The sequence below is a fragment of the Ambystoma mexicanum genome, chromosome 12 (genome assembly GCF_040938575.1).
Source record: "Ambystoma mexicanum isolate Mex_15411 chromosome 12, UKY_AmexF1_1, whole genome shotgun sequence".
Lineage (NCBI taxonomy): Eukaryota > Metazoa > Chordata > Amphibia > Caudata > Ambystomatidae > Ambystoma > Ambystoma mexicanum.
Genome location: NC_090936.1, coordinates 546973547 through 546994091, shown reverse-complemented (window position 1 = coordinate 546994091; position 20545 = coordinate 546973547). Strand labels below are relative to the sequence as shown.

The window sequence follows — 20545 nt, the reverse complement described above, 5'->3', positions numbered from 1 at the left end:
ACTGTCTCAGTCTACCGCCTTCTGTGCTGCATGCACATCAACAAGAGGCCTGCTCCCAATCTTCTTTTGCAGATCCATGACAGCTATCTCGGAAAGAGGTAACCTTCCATTCAAAGAAGGGGCTTACTGCGATACATACCTCCTCATCAAAGAGAACATTTGTAAACATGTTGGCAAACACATTGGTAGCAACTCGGACAACATGCCACAGAGCTAATACTGTTAATTTTCACATTTGCAGGTGGTCTTGGCTATTATCAGCCTTAATCCTTATACTTGATTCATGTGGGTCTACCATAGCTAAAGCTCGTGGGTTGTTAACAGGTAAGCCCGCATTCTAAGGTGAGAAATAATGATATATATAATGCAGTGCTACACCTCACCAGGCTACACATATATTTACGTGGCATGTTTATTTGTTTATTGTTCAGTGACATCATTCATGAAGTCTTTTGTGATGTCATCTGTGATTTCATGTGTGTCAGTATAGGCCGTGCATGATGGGAGCAAGATTTAAGATTGTATAACTTCCCATAACTGTAAAATGTCTTTGATTTTTCAGATTTTGAACTGCAAGCATATCATTACTTCATTGCAAGATTTTTTACTGAAGAATATATGTGGGTGTGCGTGTGTGTGTCTGTGTGTATGTGTTGTAGCAGAGTACTCTTTGGTCAGTGGCTGGATTCAATATCACACATTTTCTGACTTTGCTGCTGTCTAATGAAAAGAAGATAATCATTTATGTTATGTTACTGGGTTTTATACCATGCACCATTGCCTAGTGCATGGTTTGTTGAAAGATTGTGTCGGTATGCATACATTAAAAATACCTGGGATCTGTGTGCAGGTATATTTCTAAATGATTTGTGATGAGGGGACTTGTGGTATCTGTATCCAGAACAGAGCTGTGTGTGCCCATACACATGAGATCAAAAAGGATGCTAAGACTGCAGGCTATAGTTCCCTAACTCTATGCCCATCATGATAATCTCTTTCCAGGGCAAAATGTTCTGAACTTATGCTACACATGCTGAATTCTCAGCATTTGGGAAGTCACAGACTGGAAACATTATATCTGCAGGAACTTTGAGTTTGAAGCGGGTGCCGTAAAAATTGTGAAATAGCTAATTAGATATGTTGGTGAGGTGTGAACTGTATCAAAACACTTGCTCTCATCATTGAATAAAGATAACTATTTCCCTTAAAAGAGACAGGATTTAGATTGAGGTTTTGGCTCTGTTTAAAGAGAGCTACATGCTTTCTCAATTGGGGAGGGGTGAACTCATGATGACCGGCCAGGCTACACAAGGGCTTTGGGGAGGGTTAGTGTTTTTATTTAGCTGGTTGACCATAGGAGCTAGTGAAGTGCAGCAATATTAGATGCTCAAGAAAGGCCTTTGATGTGGCAGTGTGATGGGAACCAAGGTTGGGTAATGGTTGGATCCTCCACAAGCTGCCCCTAGGCCCAACACCTGCTGGCTCAATGTTATTACCGGGGCCCTGAATAACCACCTTCCTGGTCCCCATGACCAGGAGAGCACCTCATCACAAATCTCACCCATTTCCCACTGTCTTTCAACTTTTAAGGCAGGAGGGATCTTTAAGGTGTGCTTGCCATTTTCTGAAACTAAATCCCAGTGTTACTCCCACACCGGTGATAGTTCACCCAACCAACCAACAAAGTCCTTTGTATATCAGATCCCTTCTTCAACTAGACCATTCCGAAACAGTGATCGAATTAGAGTAAGGGCATGCCCAAGAAGACGTATTCAGGAAACAAACACTGTCATTTTTGCCTTGTTATGTTCCTTCCCCAGCCTTAATCAAAACAAGCATCCTTGTGCTAAATACTTTACAATTCATTACCCAGTGACATGGTATCCATATTTTCGTCAAAAGCATATTCAAACTTTCCTAATGACAAAACGAACATGCAATCAATTACTATGAAACACACACACACTTGTATTCTAAAATAACACAAATCTAACTCGTATTAGTTCTGTGACAATTCTACAACATGATTCACTATAGAGAAATTAGTCTGTTGATTGCAACATATGAAAAATCATATACTTATCGTTTTTCAATCTGAATCCATTTGCATTAGTCAAATACATTCATCAGGGATACTTCATACTTCCCAGTCACACTCACTGTAGAGGGATTATGGGTGTTGCTTCAGTACCCAGGTTTTGATGAACAAACTGGCATGGCCTTGTTTCTTGACCTCATGTACAATTGCCGTGGCACTCCTCCAACAATTGTGGTGTCTCTTCTCTGTGTTACAGGTCTATTTTTTGGGGTGGTGTGTCTGCTCTGTGAGCTTCAGTTATGAGCCCTCTGGAACTTAGTAGCTGTTTAGATTGCCAACACCAAGGTTGGTTTGTAGTACTTCCTCACTGGTCTCTGCAGTATAATGAGCAGTGAGGTTACGGACTGTTTCAAGAACAGCTCTTCCTTAATTTTCTCTTAGGTGTTCCTTCCTCTCCACCTCTGCAACAGGAACCCTATCCTGTATTATATCTGTCTGGAGCTTTCCTGGGCATGTAGATAAACTTCTCTCACGTGATTCTGATGATATTATGAGTTCCTGCTTACTCCCTCCAGGAGGCTATCGATTAGTTGGCACGCCACTTTTAACTGTCCTATAAATAGACGAGCAATGTAATGTGGCAATATGGCCACCCCCACTGAGTGTCCTTTGCTATTCCTTGCAAGTTTTGGTAGAATTCCTCAGAATGCTCCTCTTTTATGGAATTATGCAAGAAAGTCATAGAGGACATTGGCATTCTACTTTACAATTTGCAATGGATGTCAGTTGACCTGTCACCAGCTTGCCAATGAGACTAGCTCACATTTAAATATCTCCTTTGGCTCCAATTCATCCTAGTGCTGAGACTCCTACTTCAGCTTGCATCTTGGCTGAGCCTGATGGCCACTGGTCAAATGGCTTTGTTATAAGGACATGCAATAACTCTCCTAGTTCTTTTCAACTTTCTCCAGAATATGCTACATAAAAGAAATTGCAGCTGGCACAGCCTCACTGAAGTATTTTTATGTTTAGTCCAGCTCCCACTTCAGATAGCTGCTCTGGTCTTTGGAGTATACCAGAGGTTGTTGGAGTCCTTGTTGTCAGGTGGATTGTATGGGGATCTAAATGAAAACCCTGCTAAGGTGGATGTATAGATTCGGCCCTCACTGTATGTGTAGTGGTTTTCCTGGGCGTGGGCTTGCCCCCTTTTCTGGTTTTAGTAGGGTTGGTTGGTGGATGGTTGAGAAACCGCTGCTATTAAGACTGAACAATATGCATTTAAATTGTTTAGTAGAATAACAAACCCTTCATTGTCTCGAAGTGCATGTGATTTATTAAGGCCATCTGTGACAATAGCCTGGTGTGGAATGACTACAATAATGGTTGCCACATGAACTGGGAAACATGCATCATAGATTTGTAATAGGAACACACAGACAGCTCTAGTTAAACATGTTGGAATGTATCACCATACAGAAGAGCTTTTTTACTTGGCTTATTACTAATTTATTGAAATCAGATCCGGATAATGTTCCCACTGTCTATAGACTTTACAAATTGGAACAGATAACAGATATAACCTATTTCTTTTAATATTGGGGCCTCTTGATGCATTTTGCTCAATGCAGTATCTCTGGTCTAATTAGTTTGTAAATCACCAGTAAAATGGTTAAATCTTTAGCCTAAAGCTGGTACCAGAAAACCTAGATCTTTAGTTTGAAATAGGGTGACCATGAACCTGCATAATTTTCCCATCAAGCAACGTGTTCATCTATCAAGCTTGCAATGAGCAATGGTCTCCCCCGTATTTAAAGGCCAAAAGCTTGCAACATATCCAGCCTTTTAAAAAAGTTGCATTGTGGTAAGCCTTGAATGGCACTTGTCCCTGCTCTGTATTACGAATGAATAGAATAACTAGATAGTGAATAGCTACAAAAATACATACAATGTTGGGAATACTTGTCTTTATTAAGGGACCTTGTAAACTATGTGCTGGCTATAATAATTATAATTATAATAATAATAATTTGGCATTTATATAGCGCTACGAACCCTTAGGTATCTGAGCGCTGCTTATTATTACCCACGGTGTGTGGTGCTCATTTATCGACCTCGGAAGGATGAAACGCTGAGTTTGGCGCTGCCGGGATTCGAACCTGCGTTCGCAGGCTCTGCACTGATGTCAAAGCGAGCGCTCTACTCGCTGTGCCACTTGACCGGCGACCGTCATTCTAGAGATTGGTCTCTGTCCTGACTTACAGAAATTAGTATTTTATTTTTGCAAAACAGACCTTTTTCTTAGAGCGTTCCTATGAGGAGTGCTTTACAGCGTAACACAGCGTGGTGATCCGACCGGATATGTGTATCTGGTCAGCTGGCACGCTGTATTAATCTGCACAAATGGTAGATCTAACCCAAACGTCCGGCACGAGCCCCCAATTTGTAAGAGGATTCAATTCAACACTACAGCTAAGTCAACGCCTAGTCTATAATACTGAATGAAAACCCTTATTGATATAACTTTATGTCCAGTTCATGCGTTCTGGATGACTACCCCTCCCTTGGAATCCCCCTGACCCCACTGGGCTATGTCTCCCCTTCTGATTTTCATTGGTCTTATAATAACTGAATGTGGATATAAGTCGCACCTTACATAAGACATGTTCCAACTAATTAGTAGTAAGTTTGCAGTTAGGCGTCAATCAGACTTGTGGAGTAGTCAAAATCATATCCTGTGTTTAATTGCAGGTCTTTAAAAAAATCCCAAACTCTACTACAGGAAGCTTGTGGTCAGAGAGTTCTCATGAAATGATTACAATTCAAAAATACTCTGATAAAATATAATTAGTTAGCATTGATTCTGGGTGGTAAGTAAAACAATTTATACACCTAAGTGTTGTTTTTGGTAAAATATTTAAAATGGTATCCTTCAGACATCAAAATGATTTGTCTGCATAGATCATACTTCACATTCATTATAGTGTGTGACTGAAGTGAACAAGGAGTTCCGCCTGAATAAGGCTGGCCATTAATTAAGGGCCTGCTACACCAAAACATATGTTGACTGATTGTTAAGAAAATGTCAATGTGTAAGCTCACTAAGTTGTGATGTGATACTATATTGATCACAAAGTGGAAACATTATGTATTGTTTGTTAGCAAATTTCTACTTTGTGTGTCACTTACTATGTTTGTTTGCATCATGATATCATTTGGTAGTATCGAGATAAGTATGTTTAGTGTCTGATCAATTGTGTCTATTTTTTGCTATGTTCAAATTATGGCAATAATATAATAATGTAGGGGAAGACTGCCAACATTTCACCTGGGGGGCAAGTTAACTTTTCTAGCCCTTGGCTGAAGCGCACAGTGCAGCAGTCCCAACTTCCAGAACAAGTAATGTCAATACCAACATATTTTCAGTGAGGTTTGTGGTTTCTTAAAGATATAGACCCCTGGAAAGTCTCTATCAATCCTGGTACACTTATTTCATCATACTACTGTAAGTGGCGAAATGGGTAAGCTGGGATTTGAGCCCAGTTTTCAATGTGTTAGAAATTGTAATTTGACAGTAGGCTACATTTCCTTCTATCCCACCACATCTTAATTTTACAACAATGTAAAGAGGTGGCAAAGCTAGAGAAGGAACAAGTTACTTACCTGTAACTATTCTTCTCCAGCATGGGTCTGGCATGGATTCACATGTTCATGACTATTCTCCGTTGTTAGGCCGGGAACCCTCGGTAAACCAAATAACTGTTTCCCTTTCACTTACAAACGGTATTTCTCCCCTAAACCAATCACTGCACTCTGGATCATACTGCCCCCGGCCAATGACAGTCCTCTCCCTAACTCTGTCTTCTGGAAGCCATCTTCAGATTTATTAAGCATGTAAAGTGGCAGTATGACCAAGAAGAGCCGCAGAGGGGTAGGAGGAAGGGTTGATATGATATGATATGATATGGCATTTGTAACGCGCCTATACACAAGTGTTTCAAGGTGCGACGAGGCAGGGAGGGGGGAACAAGGGGAAAACAGACAACGATCCTACTAGGCCAGGTGTCATTCAGACCGCGCAAGTGCATGGGTAGGGGGAAGGGAAAAAGTGCAAGGGGAAGGGGGAGGGGGGGAGTGCAGTACAAATAAGTAGAATAGAAATAAAATAATAAATAAATAGGGCCAGCTGGTGGCAAGTGCAAGGTAAGTGCAGACAAGTGCTGGGGGGGGGGCTGTAGGGATACAGAGACAGTCCCGCAGTGCAGGGGTTGCCAGGGAGGCAGTGCAAGTGAAGAGTGACTGGGCCCAGGACCGAGGTCGGTGAGAGTGGCCCAGTTGCAGAATCAGTGCAGTTTAGGTGAAGAATTTAGCAGGGGAGAGGGAGAGAGAGAGCAGAAGTGAAGAGGAAGGTTTTGAGGTGCTTCCGGAACCGGAGATGGTTCTCCTCAAGTTTCAGGGAGGCAGGAAGGCTGTTCCAGAGGGAGGCCCCTGCCGCGGAGAGAGATCTACCTCCAGCTTGTTGCTTCGAGAAGCGGCTGACCCTGAGGGAGTTGGAGACGGATGAGCATAGGGCTCCGGAAGGAAGATATTTAGGAAGAGAGAGTTGAAGGTATTTAGGCCCCAGGCCCCAGAAGGCCTTGTGGACAATGCAGAGGGTTTTGAACTTAATCCTCGCAGCCACTGGGAGCCAGTGTAGAGATTTCAGTCCTGGAGAGATACGGTCCCTGGGCTTGAGGCCAAGGACAAGTCTCGCAGTTCTGTTCTGGATGAGTTGCAGAGGGCGGAGAGTGGAGGCAGGCAGATTAAGATAGAGGCTGTTACAGTAGTCCAGCTTCAAGAGAACCAGGGCTCGGGAGACAGTGAGCTTCTGGGGGAAGGAGAGGAAGGGAAGAATACCTCTGAGGAGGTGCATCTGGTAATGTGACTTCTTAGAGACGTCAGATATATGAGGAGAGAAGGAGAGTGTGGAGTCGATGATGACCCCGAGGTTTTTTGCCTTGCAGGTAGGAGCAGGAAGAGGGCCAAGAGAGGCCGGCCAGAGAGCTGCAGGGAAGGAGGGAGTGGGTGTGCCGATGAGTAGGATCTCAGTCTTACTAGCATTAAGGCAGAGGTCATTGGCAGCACACCATTCCTGGATAGCAGACAGACAGTCAGAGATGAGGGAGGGAGAGGAGGAGGCTTAGGGTAGCCTGAAAATGAGCTGGGTATCATCCGCATAGCACTGAAAGTTGGGGCAGAGGGCGGCATGTGAATCCAAGCCAGACCCATGCTTGAGAACAATAGTTAAAGGTAAGTAACTTGTTTCTGCTCCACCATAGGGTCTAGCATGGATTCACATGCTCATGAATAAGGAATACACAGCAGTACAACATTACAAAACCACGGGAGGTGGCAAGTCTCAACAGAAGCAATTACCTTTACCTCTGGAACAGGCTCACCTCAAGCATAGCTCTGCTTCACGACTCTGTACTCCTCCCTGGAAAACCCTGTCGAAGCAGAAGAATCTTGTGAAGGTGTGCCTGGACCTACACATAGCAGCCCTGCAGATGTCCAGCCGGGGCACACCAGACAGGAACGCTGTTGTCGCAGCGATCGCTCTGGTGGAGTGGGCTCTTGGACAGCCGGGCAGCGGTCAGTTCGCCAACCGATGACAGTGTGTGATGCAGGCGGAGAGCCACCTTGAGATGGAAGCCTTGGAATAGGCCTTCCCATGGTTCACAGGTCCAAAGTTCACAAACAGTTGAGAAGTCTTCCAAAAACTCTTTGTGCGTGCCACATCGTACTTTGGAGCACGAGCAACGTCCAGCGAGTGCATGGCCCTTTCGGACAGCGACAAAGGTTTTCAGAAAAAACACAGGTAAAACCAAAGTATTGTTCAGGTACAATTCCGACTGAACCTTCAGCATGAAGGAGGGGTGCGCACGCAGTACCACATTAGATTAGTGGAAAATCAGATATGGCTGTTTGCAGAATAGGGCCAGGATCTCACCCACCCCCACCCTCCTAGCAGAGGTGATGGCCCCAAGGAAAGCTGTTTTCCACAAGAGGAACTTGAGAGGAGTCTGATGCATAGGCTCGAAGGGAGAACCCATGAGCCTTGTCAGCACCACAATGAATTCCCACACCAGGGAGGAGCCTTCACCGGCCGGAAAGATCGAAACAACCCTTTGAGGAACTCTTTGACGAGATGGTTGTACCAAAGTGAAGATCTTCCCTCCCTCCGGTCTCCACCTGGTGTAGCGGGAGATAGCAACCAGATGCACCTTGATGGAGGCATGCACCAGTCCTGCCTTGGCCAAGGACAAGTACCGAAGAATCTGCAGAGCCATGATCCTCACAGGGGTGATCTTCTGCGACTGGCACCACATTGCGAAATACTTCCAATTGTGACCGTAGAACTTAAGGGTCTTGCCTTGGAATATACCTCCCTGCAGTCCGCTGGCAACTCGAATCCTCCAAATTCTAGGACTGCAGGAGCCAAGCCCTCAGGTTCAGCAATCATGGGTTGTGATGCAGATTTGCACCTCCTGTGGTGAGCAGATTAGCGACCTACCTGCAGCTTGACCGGAGGCGACGTTGACAGGCTGAGAAGGTCTGGATACCAAATCTGTCTTGGAAAAAAGGGGCGATGAGTATCATCTTGCATCGGCACTGTTTTTGTTGACTGATGACTCGCACAAGGAGAGGCAATGGTGGGAATGCATACAGAAACAGGCCTTCCCACATAAAGGAGAATGAATTCCCCATGCTCCTCGGTTGGTGGAATCTACTGGCAAACTTCTGGCATTTAGAGTGTGCCACCATCGCAAACATATCAATCTGGGGCCTACCCCACTTGATGAAGATCTGGTCCACCTGGTCCTGCTGAAGCTACCACTCATGGCAGGAGTGCAATTCCCTGCTGAGGGAGTCTGCAATGGTGTTCTTGACTCCCGCCAGGTGAAGAGGAATGAGGAACATCTTTTGTCCAACGGCCCAGTGCCACAAATGGAGAGCACCAGGGATTGAGTGCCCCCCTGCTTCCTGATGTGGAACAAACATTGTGGTGGTGTTGTCCATAAATTTATGTTATGTTACTGGGTTTTATACCATGCACCATTGCCTAGTGCATGGTTTGTTGAAAGATTGTGTCGGTATGCATACATTAAAAATACCTGGGATCTGTGTGCAGGTATATTTCTAAATGATTTGTGATGAGGGGACTTGTGGTATCTGTATCCAGAACAGAGCTGTGTGTGCCCATACACATGAGATCAAAAAGGATGCTAAGACTGCAGGCTATAGTTCCCTAACTCTATGCCCATCATGATAATCTCTTTCCAGGGCAAAATGTTCTGAACTTATGCTACACATGCTGAATTCTCAGCATTTGGGAAGTCACAGACTGGAAACATTATATCTGCAGGAACCTCACCACCTTGCCCTTCAGGGAAGGTAGGAAGCATTTGAGGGCCCAGAACACTGCCTGTAGCTACAGGATATTTATTGTGAAGATCCTTCTCCTCCGCCTTCCACTTGCCTCTGGCATGCAGGCATCCGGTGTGAGCTCCCCATCCCTCCAGGGAAGCGTCTCCTTGTATGGAGGACTTTGGAACCCTGTGCTTCGGGCGATGTTGGAGTGGACGCCCCACCACCGTATTGTCTGACAGAACTCCTCATTGAGCGGGATCTTGTCCGTGAAGCTTCCCGACTCCTGAACCCAGTGAGCATTCCAGGAACTCCTGAAGAGGTTACATCTGTAACCTGCAGAGCCGGTTAAGGTAGATGCAAGACAACATCATGCCGAGCAGTGACTTGATGGTCCGCACCATGGCGGTCTTCAGTGAAAATAGTCACTGCACCTTCCCCAAAATGGCCACTACCCTCTCCTCCAGGGGTGATGCCAGGCAGGAGACCGTATTGAGTCTGGCCCCTAGGAACAGCGCGTTCGGCGATGGTGTCAAGCAGGACTTTGGATAATTGATGGAGAACCCCAGATCCGTCAGCAGCCGGACACCCGTGTCCGTGTGTCCGATTGCCAACTCCTGCAAACCGGCCCAGATGAGCCAGTTATTGAGGTATGGGACAAGTGTTTCCCCCGTAGACGCAGATGGGTCACCACTGGAGCTAGGCACTTGGGGTATGATTTCAGGCCGAAGGGGTGTGCCTTGAAATGGTAGTGCTGTCCCTGCACTACGAAGCAGAGGAACTTTCGGTGCTTCCTGTGAATGGGGACATGGAATTAGGTCCAGCTCCAGCAACATCAAGCCGTCTCCTCCAGTTGGCCGAGCACGTGCTGCAACATGACCATACTGAATTTGTGGGACTTGAGGTATTTGTTGAGATGTTGCAGGTCCAGAATGGGCAGCCAACACCCGGTTTTATTTTTTACTAAAAAGTATCTGGAGTAGAATCCAGAGCCCCAGTGTTGTTGTGGAGCCAGCTCTATTGCCCCTCTTGTGCAGCATGGGCTGTACATCCTCCAAGAGTTGAGGGATGTGTTGCTCCTGCCGAGCCAGCGTAGGGATCCATGGTCACCTGTGCTGAAACTCCAGGGCAAGATCGTCCAGCTCCCATCTGTTGGTGGAGATCTTCTACCACTCGCTGACGAATCCCGTCGGTCGGCCCCCCACTGGGGTGCATGGGTGGGGCCCAACATGTTGGCTGCTTCAATCCTGCTTCTGCGCTGGCATTCCGCTTTGAGGGTGATGACTGCGCTGCCTACCTCCACCGTAGGCCCTGGAACGGCCTCTGTAGACCTGCTGGGTCGTGGACTGGGAGGGTTGATGGCACAATGAGGAGAATCCTTTCGTCTATCTGTCTGACTTTCCTATGGAGGTGCAAAATGAAGAGCAGTGTTGCTGGAGAGTTCCCAGGGCATGATCCATCTCTGTATCTGCCTGATGGCCTGCAGGGATGCTTCGACGGCCTTGCCAAAGACGCTATCCCTGTCGAAGGGCATGTCCAGCACCCTCGTCTCGACCTTCTGGTGAAAATGTGTGGCCTCCAGCCAGCCTTGTAGTTGGAGGAAGACACCGTTCATCAGCTGCCAGAAACCAGTGGCCACTATGATAGCATAGTCCGAAGCCACCTCGCCCTCCTGGAAGAGGGCGATCGTCTCTGTCCTCTTGGCGTCAGGCAGGAACTCCAGAATCAGGCCCAGCTTAAACAACAGCTCCTTGCCATACCTGGCCAGGATTGCCAGTGAGTTGGCCACCTTGATGTTCGATGCTGCCGTGTAAATAACCTTCCTCCCCATGGTGTACAATTTCTTCCCTTTGCTGTCTGTAGGGACTGTGGATGATGAGCAAGGGTTCAACGATCCCTTCCTCGCTGTCACTGAAACCACTGAGTCTATCAATGGTTGTGACCACAGACACCTGGGGGCGGATTCTGGCACCCGGTAGCTTTTCTACAGTCTATTCCATTTAACCAGGATCATGCAAGGATTCTTGAAGTGTGCCAGGCCTTCCTCCCACACGTCCTCCAGGAGGGGCACTGCCATGATGGTCTTTTCTCTTGGCCTTGCGCCTCTGGTATAGGAAAACTTCCTTCTTGGTTTCCTCTGGAGTAATTTGGAAAAGTTCAGCAGCCTTGGCAACCATGAAATGAACCGACCTCACCTCATCCAATGGGGACCCCTCGATTCTGGGGATCCACCCTCTGTGACGATATTGTTGTCATCATCTGTCAACGCCGAGCCAGTTTCCGTCCCATGTCCACTGTGGGGAGGGCACCTGATGCATGTGTGGAGGTTGATACGGGGGCGTCGGATGACGCTTCCTCTTTTTTGCCGGAGGCTGATCCGGGGGCACAGTGACCGTAGCCTGCAGCATCCTTTTCTGGATTTCTGACACCAATTTATGCAGGATCGAAAAGATGTTTATGGATTCATCCCTCGGCTGTACTGGCATGGATGAAACACTATGCCCTGCCCCACCATTGCTGTAACTGCCGTCGTCCTCCTCCACGTCCTCGTGGACCATGTGCAGGGACTCCAGGTCCTCGTCATCCGTGGATGAAACTTTCATGGCCTGGGGTACGGCCTGCGGTTGGCCTGGGATTTCATCGCCCCGCCAACTGGCTGGCTGTTACTGAAACTGCACTGGTTACCTGCCCACCCCCTTATCTCGGTGAAAAGGTACCCCCCCCCCGCCAGTCGCACTCCTGCACTGCCCTCCTGGCAACCCTCATACTTAGGGACTGTTTCTGTATCCCTACTATTCCACCACCAGCACTTGGAACCTGATGTCTGAACTTACCCTTGCACTTGCCACCAGCTGGCCGCATGTTACTTAGTGTTTATTATTCTTTATCCCATGTGCTGCACTTTCACCCTCCCCCCTCCCATGCACTTGCACGATCTGAATGACACCTGGCCTAGTAGGATTGCTGTCTGTCTTCCCTCTGTTCCCCCTCCCTTGCCGCGTGAAACCTTGAAACACTTATGTATAGATGCGTTATAAATGCAATTTCATATTATATCACTCTGATGAGGATTCAGGCTGGGTCAAAGACGGCATCCTCTTCTCTGATGTGCCGCCTGATTCGCCACCGCACCAGCTGAGGCCTCGCACCTGGGAGGTAGGGGCACCCTGGGTGCATTAGGGGCTACCTTCACAGGGTCAACCCTTTGAGCCTTTGAGAAAGCAGCCGCCACCAGCTCAATTGTTGACAGCAATTTCCCCTGCATCGTTTGGGCCTTCTTGGCCAGGTCAGTCATCTTTTCCTCCATCCTGGGCTTCTCAGACTTCTCCCACAGCTTACCTGGGTTGGCCGATTTCCTCTTTGAGGAGGTGCTCGATCGCTGGCTGGCAATGGAGGAAGATGGTGACATTGATCACGCCCTGCCCATCAATGGACCCACTTGCCCGGTGACCCTGTCGGAAACTGACTTGCAGTGCTTGGCCTTGTCTTGGGCCCCCACGGATGGGGGGGAGTCTACTGTGGCGATCCTTCATCGTTTTCTTGGAGAAGCCGAGGCAGATCTTGCACTCTGCTTCTTTGTGGTCCGGGTGGAGGCAGTAGAGGCACTGAAGGTGTTTGTTTTCCACAAACACGTTCCACAGTCCACATCTGGTGCAGAGCTTGAAAAGTGACCTTCCTTCCTCTCCACCGTCATGACCAGAGGTGTAGAGTAGGCCCGATGGAAACGTTGACGATACTTGCCCTTTACGGTCACTGAAATTTTCTGGCAAATGGATCCCTGCTGTCGGCAAATGTAGAGAAGAGCACCGAGGCTCATTTTTGACAAAAGATGGAACTTTTTTCCGTTGGAAAACAAAAGACTGTAGAAGTAGCTCTCAGAGCAAAACTCAATGACTCCCAACACTTGAACGTGCTGTAAAAATCTGAAGGTGACTAGGGAGAGGACTGTAATTGGCTGGGGACAGTGTGACCCAGGGTACAGTGATTGGTTTAGAGGAGAAATACAATTTGTAAGTGAAAGTGAAACTGTTTTTTCTTACCGAGGATTCCCAGCCCGACGACGGGGAATATTCATGAGCAAGTGAATGCATGCCAGACCCCATGCTGGAGAAGTAAGTTTTGTTTGCATTGAGTTGCTGGTTCTTCCTGTCAACCATGAGCTCACTTCAGTGAGGAAACCAGTGAGCTTGCTGGATGTGAATTTGATGATGACCTGTGAGTCATTTTTGTAGGTGTTGCCTGTAAATCCGTGTTTCTTGTTAAGTCTCATATGTGGTGCCATGCTTATGTTGAAAAAGGCAGAGTGATAGACTTGGCCATTGCTGCTCTCCACATGATTTTGTACGTGTGTTTGATTAGTAGAGGGGGAGAGAGGTTGTTTAGTTTCTGCCCATGAGGAATTAGGTCATCCATTACACTACTATATTGTCCTATCAGGTTTCAATTAGTATTTTGATTAGTGATGGAATGCCTAGTAGAATGAAGGTTGTGCTGATATTAGCATCTGTGTTGGTTTAATAGAAAGGAACACTAATTCTGTTCCTCTCGTGGGCCTTAACCCTAACTGGCCATAGTATAGTATGCTGTAGTATGCAATGTGTTCTATGATTTTATTGCATATGTGCTCTCACTGAAATGTTGCTGGTTATGGGATGTTAGAGATAGGGGTAGGAGTTTGTGATGTCTTCTAGATTGCCTGTTGTGTTTTAAGTAGTGGTCTGGTTTAGGACATTTTGATATCATGCTTTACAACTTACATTGACAATGATGGGTTTGGAAGTTAACCACAGAGGTTATGGTGTGCTTTCTTTCTGAAGATATCCTGCAGATGTCAATGGCCAGGGTATGTTGCCAGGGTTATATTGGCGAGCCTGCTTTGTTGTTTGAATCAAACTATTTAGTGATTCCCAGTCCAGTCAAAGAAGACTTCTGAATCGCATCAGATGAAACTATTGCGTTCATTGATATACATGTCATGTGTTCAAAAAAGATGTTCAATTTTACTTACAAGTTTTACATTTATTTTATATTCCTATGTGATAGAGTCGCTTTTGTTCTGATCCGCTCACAGTACTGGCACATCTGTCATGTGATGCCATTATACTGTTTTCTCTGGGAGGCCCGTTTTTAAGTCTTTTGTGCAGTTATTGCTAATCCCCTCCTTTTCACCTGCACTTAACTGATCTGAATATTTGCTCATCCGTTCCGCTCTGGTTTTGAGGCACCAATCGGCTTTTCTCACAATTGGCACCTCAATGGTATTGATGGAGGACATCTTAACAAATGTGACTACATGCCATTCATTAAAATGCAAAAAAGATTACTTACTTGTAATTCTAGTGTTCATAAAAGCAAAGAAGTGGGCATTATGAACAATCATATATCCATATTATATGTGCATGCGTGGGATCCCAAAACACTTTCAACAAGAGAAGCACTGCTGTGAAACAGTGACATTTGAAATGTACCTTTATTTATTTTATTTCACATATCAGGATAACATAAAGAGGAGAAATACGTGAAGGGAACTGCCCTAAAGTGTTGTTGCAGACCGGAAGCAAATATAAAACAAATAAGACATTTGATAAAAGAAGTTTCCAGTTCACCCACACACGAAAGCATGTCACTTTAAGAAAAGAGACTGCCGACAATTCATAACAGTGTGAGTTCATTTTTGCAAGGATAGCTCAGATGTATCGTGTTAACTATTATCCTCACTACACCCATAGTATGACCTGAAAGGGTGGACAGTGCTTTGTCATCATAATCATCATTATGTTTATTTCGGAAAAATGCACAATACATTCCTTAGAAAAATAAAATATAAAAAATACAGAAAACAATTCAGCTATCTTACAATCAAAATAGAATCTATAAAACCTCTGAAAAGCACATAGGAATTTGCGGCCAAACATATTAATAGTCATACAAGTTCACTATTCATGTCATACGTCTAAGCATACGTTTCCTCAAATAAAGTGCTGATTTTAAGTATGTGAGCAGGGACCAGCCTACAATAGGTATATTGGAGCAGCCTAATACTTCACAAAACCCATTTCACACAATAAAGGCCAAACAACAGAACCTCCCCCTTTCACATATGCGGGGCAGAAAAATACATGTGCAAGGCCCTCATGTGGCAGTTCGCACAGAGGGCAAGACCGATTGGCATCCTTCCCCAGACCAGGCTACAACCACTGCCCGTAATGGGACACTGTGAAACCGTGCCCTGGTTATGAGTACACAGTCTATGGGAAATTCTGCTCACAACAAGTATTTCTCAACACCAGGGGACATGATGAACATTAGCCCTCTGTTCTTAGGTTTCAACAGCTCCACGCTTTCTTTATTAGTACTCACATGCTCATAAAAGCGGCAAATCCACAATTTGTATCTCATCTCAGGAAAGCACATTAGGGGGGCAGGAACAAGTGTGTGATGTTGATTGCCCTCAATTGTTTCAAGACGTGGCACAACAATGGGACCATGCCATCAGTATCTTTAGCAATCGTAGAGGCAATCAATTCATGTGTGAGAGTAGCTCTTTTCTTGCCCCGAAGCCTAAGCCAATTCATGGCGGGCTGTAGAGAGAGAGACTAAATACCTGATTGGCTTACAGACCAGTTGCATGTATACTCCAAAATGTGCAGCCGAAGATGGCAGACCCAACAGTTTCTTGAACAAATGATTTTCCACTATTTATACAGCGTTAGCATTAGCATAAGCCCACAGCTCCATTTCAAATCTGGCCACCAAGGGCGTTTTGCCGCTATACAGTTTGAGCAGTAAGTCAATTGGTCCGGCTCTAAACATAGTCATAGCCCTGGTGACCCCACCCAGGGTCTGCTTGCACTGGACATCATGTTTTGTTATGTGGGTGCTGGCACAGACGTTTGCAAGAAATCTGACCCGCAGATAGTCAAAATGATCAACCCTGGGGATCACACTCTTCTTACCATGCATGGCCCTAAATTTGACCATGTGCCTACCCTTCCAACACAAGATAACTGCCGACTGTGTGCTTTGTTTATAAGTGACATCCCCTTCTCCATCATAGGATTTTCATTATCATTCATTAGCACAAGAATATTAGCAAGCCAAATCCTAAAGAATGGGGATGGAGGGGATGGCAGATTACATTGGATTATGCACCACATAAACTAAAACACAATTCCTGCATAGAGGGAAGGAAATTGAGATATTATTATTATTATTATTATTATTATTAATATTATTATTATTATTATTACTACTATTGTTGTATTTTTTTAAGCATCAACCCTGCTTTGGGAAGCAATGGAGTACTTTATAAGGCATAGGGGAAAGCACACGAAAGCACAGGCTGATGGAAGCAGGTCTCAAAGGATCAACACACAGGAGTGGGAAGCGAACAATGGGAGATGGCAAGGAGAGACAATTAGAAAGCAAGGGATCTACAAGTAGGCAGGGGAGGAGATTGCCTATACTCGGGTTAGCTAGGAAGTGGAGTGGGTGTGGACCTAGTTGTTATGGAGCTGGCATTCCTTGAAGAGGAGGGGCTTGAACTATTTCCTCAAGTACAGAAGCAAGAGGGTAATTCTGGAATTTCTAAGGAGAAGGTTCCAGAATCTAGCGACATATATAAAGGCGTGTCCTCTGGCTTCTTCCTTCATGAGCCAGCAGAGTTTGGGACTACACATATTGTGGTTTCTGGTGGATTGTAGGTCTCTAGGGATGCTTAGATTCTCAGTCAAGCTGCGGACATGAGGGTAAAGACATTGTAGATCCTTTCAGTGGGAGCTAGCACAGTTTGATGATTTGGTGAAATTTAAGAAGCCCTTTGATGTGTCAGGCTGCAGCAGCTATGACACATCTCAGCGATGTGATGCGAGGGTGGTAGCTGGAAGGCTTTCACGGGGGCACTGCCACCATCCAGGTGAGTGAGGACCTAGGCTTGGACAGCAGATGTGAAGTTTTTTGATATGATGCAGTGCTTAGATTTCTACAGGAGGGAAGGTTTGTAGAAAACAGTTTGTGTCTTTCTTTCTTTGTGACTTCCCTACTTTGTGATCCTGAAGAAGTGCCTGTTAATGTGAAACGAAGGGACCTGCTGCAAGTGATTTGGTCTAGGAGGGGTATAGCTTCAGGTAATCGCTAAACATCCAGTACTGGATCAAAGTGTGGAAGACCTTGAGCTTGTGGATGTCTTTGTTGGAGTAGATCCTGAGGTAGAATGTTGTCTCATCAGAATATTCGTGCATGCAAATGATGTGTAGACACAGCAGGTTTCTGAGCAGCTCCATGTAAGGGTTGAAAATAATGGGGGAGAGGATGGATCCTTGTGTAACTCCACAAATGATGGGAAGCATTGTTGATCTGTGGCTAGATTTTAGAAACTATGCACTGGAGCAAGTGCAAAGTGGCACAATGTTAGCACTAGCGAAAAAGACAATGAGGATTTACTAGAAAACATGTATACTGTGGCAAGTGCAATTTTTCATGGTACAAGCACTAACAGGGCATAGTTTGGCCTAGTGCTAATACCATTCCATATTTTATTTTATAACATATGTAAATTGGATGCAGGGGACGAGCAACCTAAGCACTCATATGGTGTTGAGTCTCCTGCATGCAGGTTTAAATGCTGACAAGGCAGATGAGACGTCTAATGAGTAAAACACAGTGTATTCCTGTTTATGCTTTAGTTTCCTCTTGTGAAGAAATGAATACCACCCGGAAATTACGCTTTGCAGGAAGCATTGATTTAACTATCCCAATTGAATCTGCCTGGTCTTTAGAAGGTGCAAATCAAGGTGGATTCCAAAACTATCCATTCCTTTTATGCCTTCATAAATTCATCATGCAGACAAAGAAAAGAGACACACTGACAAGAGGGAAGAGGTCAGCATGGCGTAGATCGTATCTCCCAGTGACCCTTCTCCTTCGTGTTACTGCAGCAGAATTGGGCAGATCATGAAAAAAAGAGGTGTAAACACTGTATGACTCACTTTTAACACATCCATGCTCCCCTTTGCTTCATTTAACAAGAGGTTGTCAATGTTTAAATTCAGCATGTGTACAGGAGGACATTATCGCAGGTCTAATTCATATACAGACAAGTAGCCAATGCATGGATCAGCCACTACAATGCCACCAGCATTAAGGAAATGTGACATTTAAATGTATGATTCCAAATGTTGAACTACATTATTTTAAGTTAGGAATTGATTACTTGCCTTCTGGCAGATGCAAATACGATGCCTGTCTCACCAGAATATTTGATTTCATCTAATAGCAGATCGCAGCAGCTTTACAAATGAAAGAAGGAAACAGATCTTCATGGACCGAATTCGTCCTCCTTGGTCTTAATAATGAACCAAAGCTCCAGATCCCGCTCTTTGTGATCTTCCTCCAGATATACATCATCACTCTAGTGGCAAACTTTAGTATCATTATTTTGAGCATGCTATCATCTCGTCTTCATTCTCCAATGTACTTTCTGCTGAGTAACCTGTCCTTTTTAGATGTCTGCTATTCCTCTACTGTCGCTCCCAATATGTTAGCCAACTTCCTAAAAAAGGACAAAACGATTTCATTTCTGGGCTGTGCAGCACAGATGTTTGTCTTTGCAGGCATGGCAGGTACTGAGATTTTTCTTCTGACCGCAATGTCCTATGACCGTTATGTGGCTATATGTAACCCGCTGCTTTATGGTTCCATCATCACCACGAGAGTGTGTGCCTATCTTGTTGCTTTTGTCTATTTTGTAGGCTTTAGTAATGCTCTTTTACAGACTATTTTAACTTTCCGCTTGCCCTTCTGTGGCTCGAATGAAATAACCCATTTCTACTGTGACGCCCCGCCACTTCTGAAGCTGTCCTGCGCGGACACCTCCTTAAATGAGCTAATGCTGGCTATTATGGGTGTCAGCCTGTTAGGCGTAGCGCTTGTCCTAATTCTTATCTCTTATGGGTACATTATTTCAGCTATCCTGAAGATCAGTTCCTCAGAAGGCAGGTGGAGGGCCTTTAAGACATGTTCATCCCACTTATTGTGTGTCACCTTCATTTATGGGACTGTTGCTTTTATGTACATAAGGCCCAGGTCATCGTATGCCATGGAGCATGACCGCATTGTGTCAGTCTTCTACACAATGTTAATTCCCATGTCGAACCCCCTGATCTACTGCCTAAGGAACAAAGAATTGAAAGAGGCTGTGAAAAATCTAATGCACAAAAGATCATTCTGGTGATGATAAGTGGGAAATACTTGTGAACTTAATGTACACATCTACACGGTTTCAAGTGATATTAAAGTGATTGTATTGTACATGTGATGAACAGAAATGATATAGAGATTAGGTCCACAACTGCATGTGTTAACGTAAATTTCACAGTCTTCAGATATCTCCCATGGTACTTGGTGAATGGAAAGGTTTAAAATGTCATAATTGCAGTTTGAAAATAATTGTTTCAAAAAATACTAGTTTACTAAATGTACAAAAATGTGATTGTAAAAAATAAATATTTTAATGTGTGGTTACACCTGTAAACAAGTTTAAATAAGTACACCTATATCAAAACAAGGGTACAGTCAGGTGTACATTTCATTTGAAACTTCACTAACATTATTTCAAAGTTGTGGGAAGCTTTGTAGTTGTGCTGGTTTTAAATTGGAAAGTAGTGGAAAGGAAAGAACACAATAAACAGGAGGAAATTAAATATTGGGGAGGGAGAATTGGCGCATTTCACAGACTAACACAATTGGTGAAAACATGGAGGATCCCGGGAGGATAGCTCAGCAGCAACGTGCTCGCCTTGGAAACAAGACAACACAAAGCTTCACAGGTTCAATCCCTGCGTCTGCGCTTAGAAATCTTGGGGTATTGAGTGCGTTGTAAATTCGCAACCAAGACATATTCCTGTAGCAGGGCCTCGATGCCCCCGGGCTGTGTGAGCACTTTAAAAATGCAAATATTTTTTTTTAAAAAGAATGTGCAAGACTAGACATTATTCACTTAACATTTAAACTACGTATTTTTGCAAACATTTTTGCCAGATATTTTTCGGGGTTGTAATTTTAAAGATAAGATACACATATGTTACCAAATTTGATTTTCATGTT

The 20545-nt window shown here is 45.0% G+C and overlaps 1 protein-coding gene across 1 annotated transcript; it reads left to right on the top strand.

The window, feature by feature from the left end:
- The first annotated feature begins 18737 nt into the window (after nt 1–18737).
- Nucleotides 18738–19673, top strand: LOC138514566 (olfactory receptor 5A1-like). Its single transcript, XM_069630026.1, has one exon. The coding sequence runs from the start codon at nt 18738–18740 to the stop codon at nt 19671–19673; it is 936 nt and encodes a 311-aa protein (XP_069486127.1).
- Nucleotides 19674–20545: the final 872 nt, after the last annotated feature.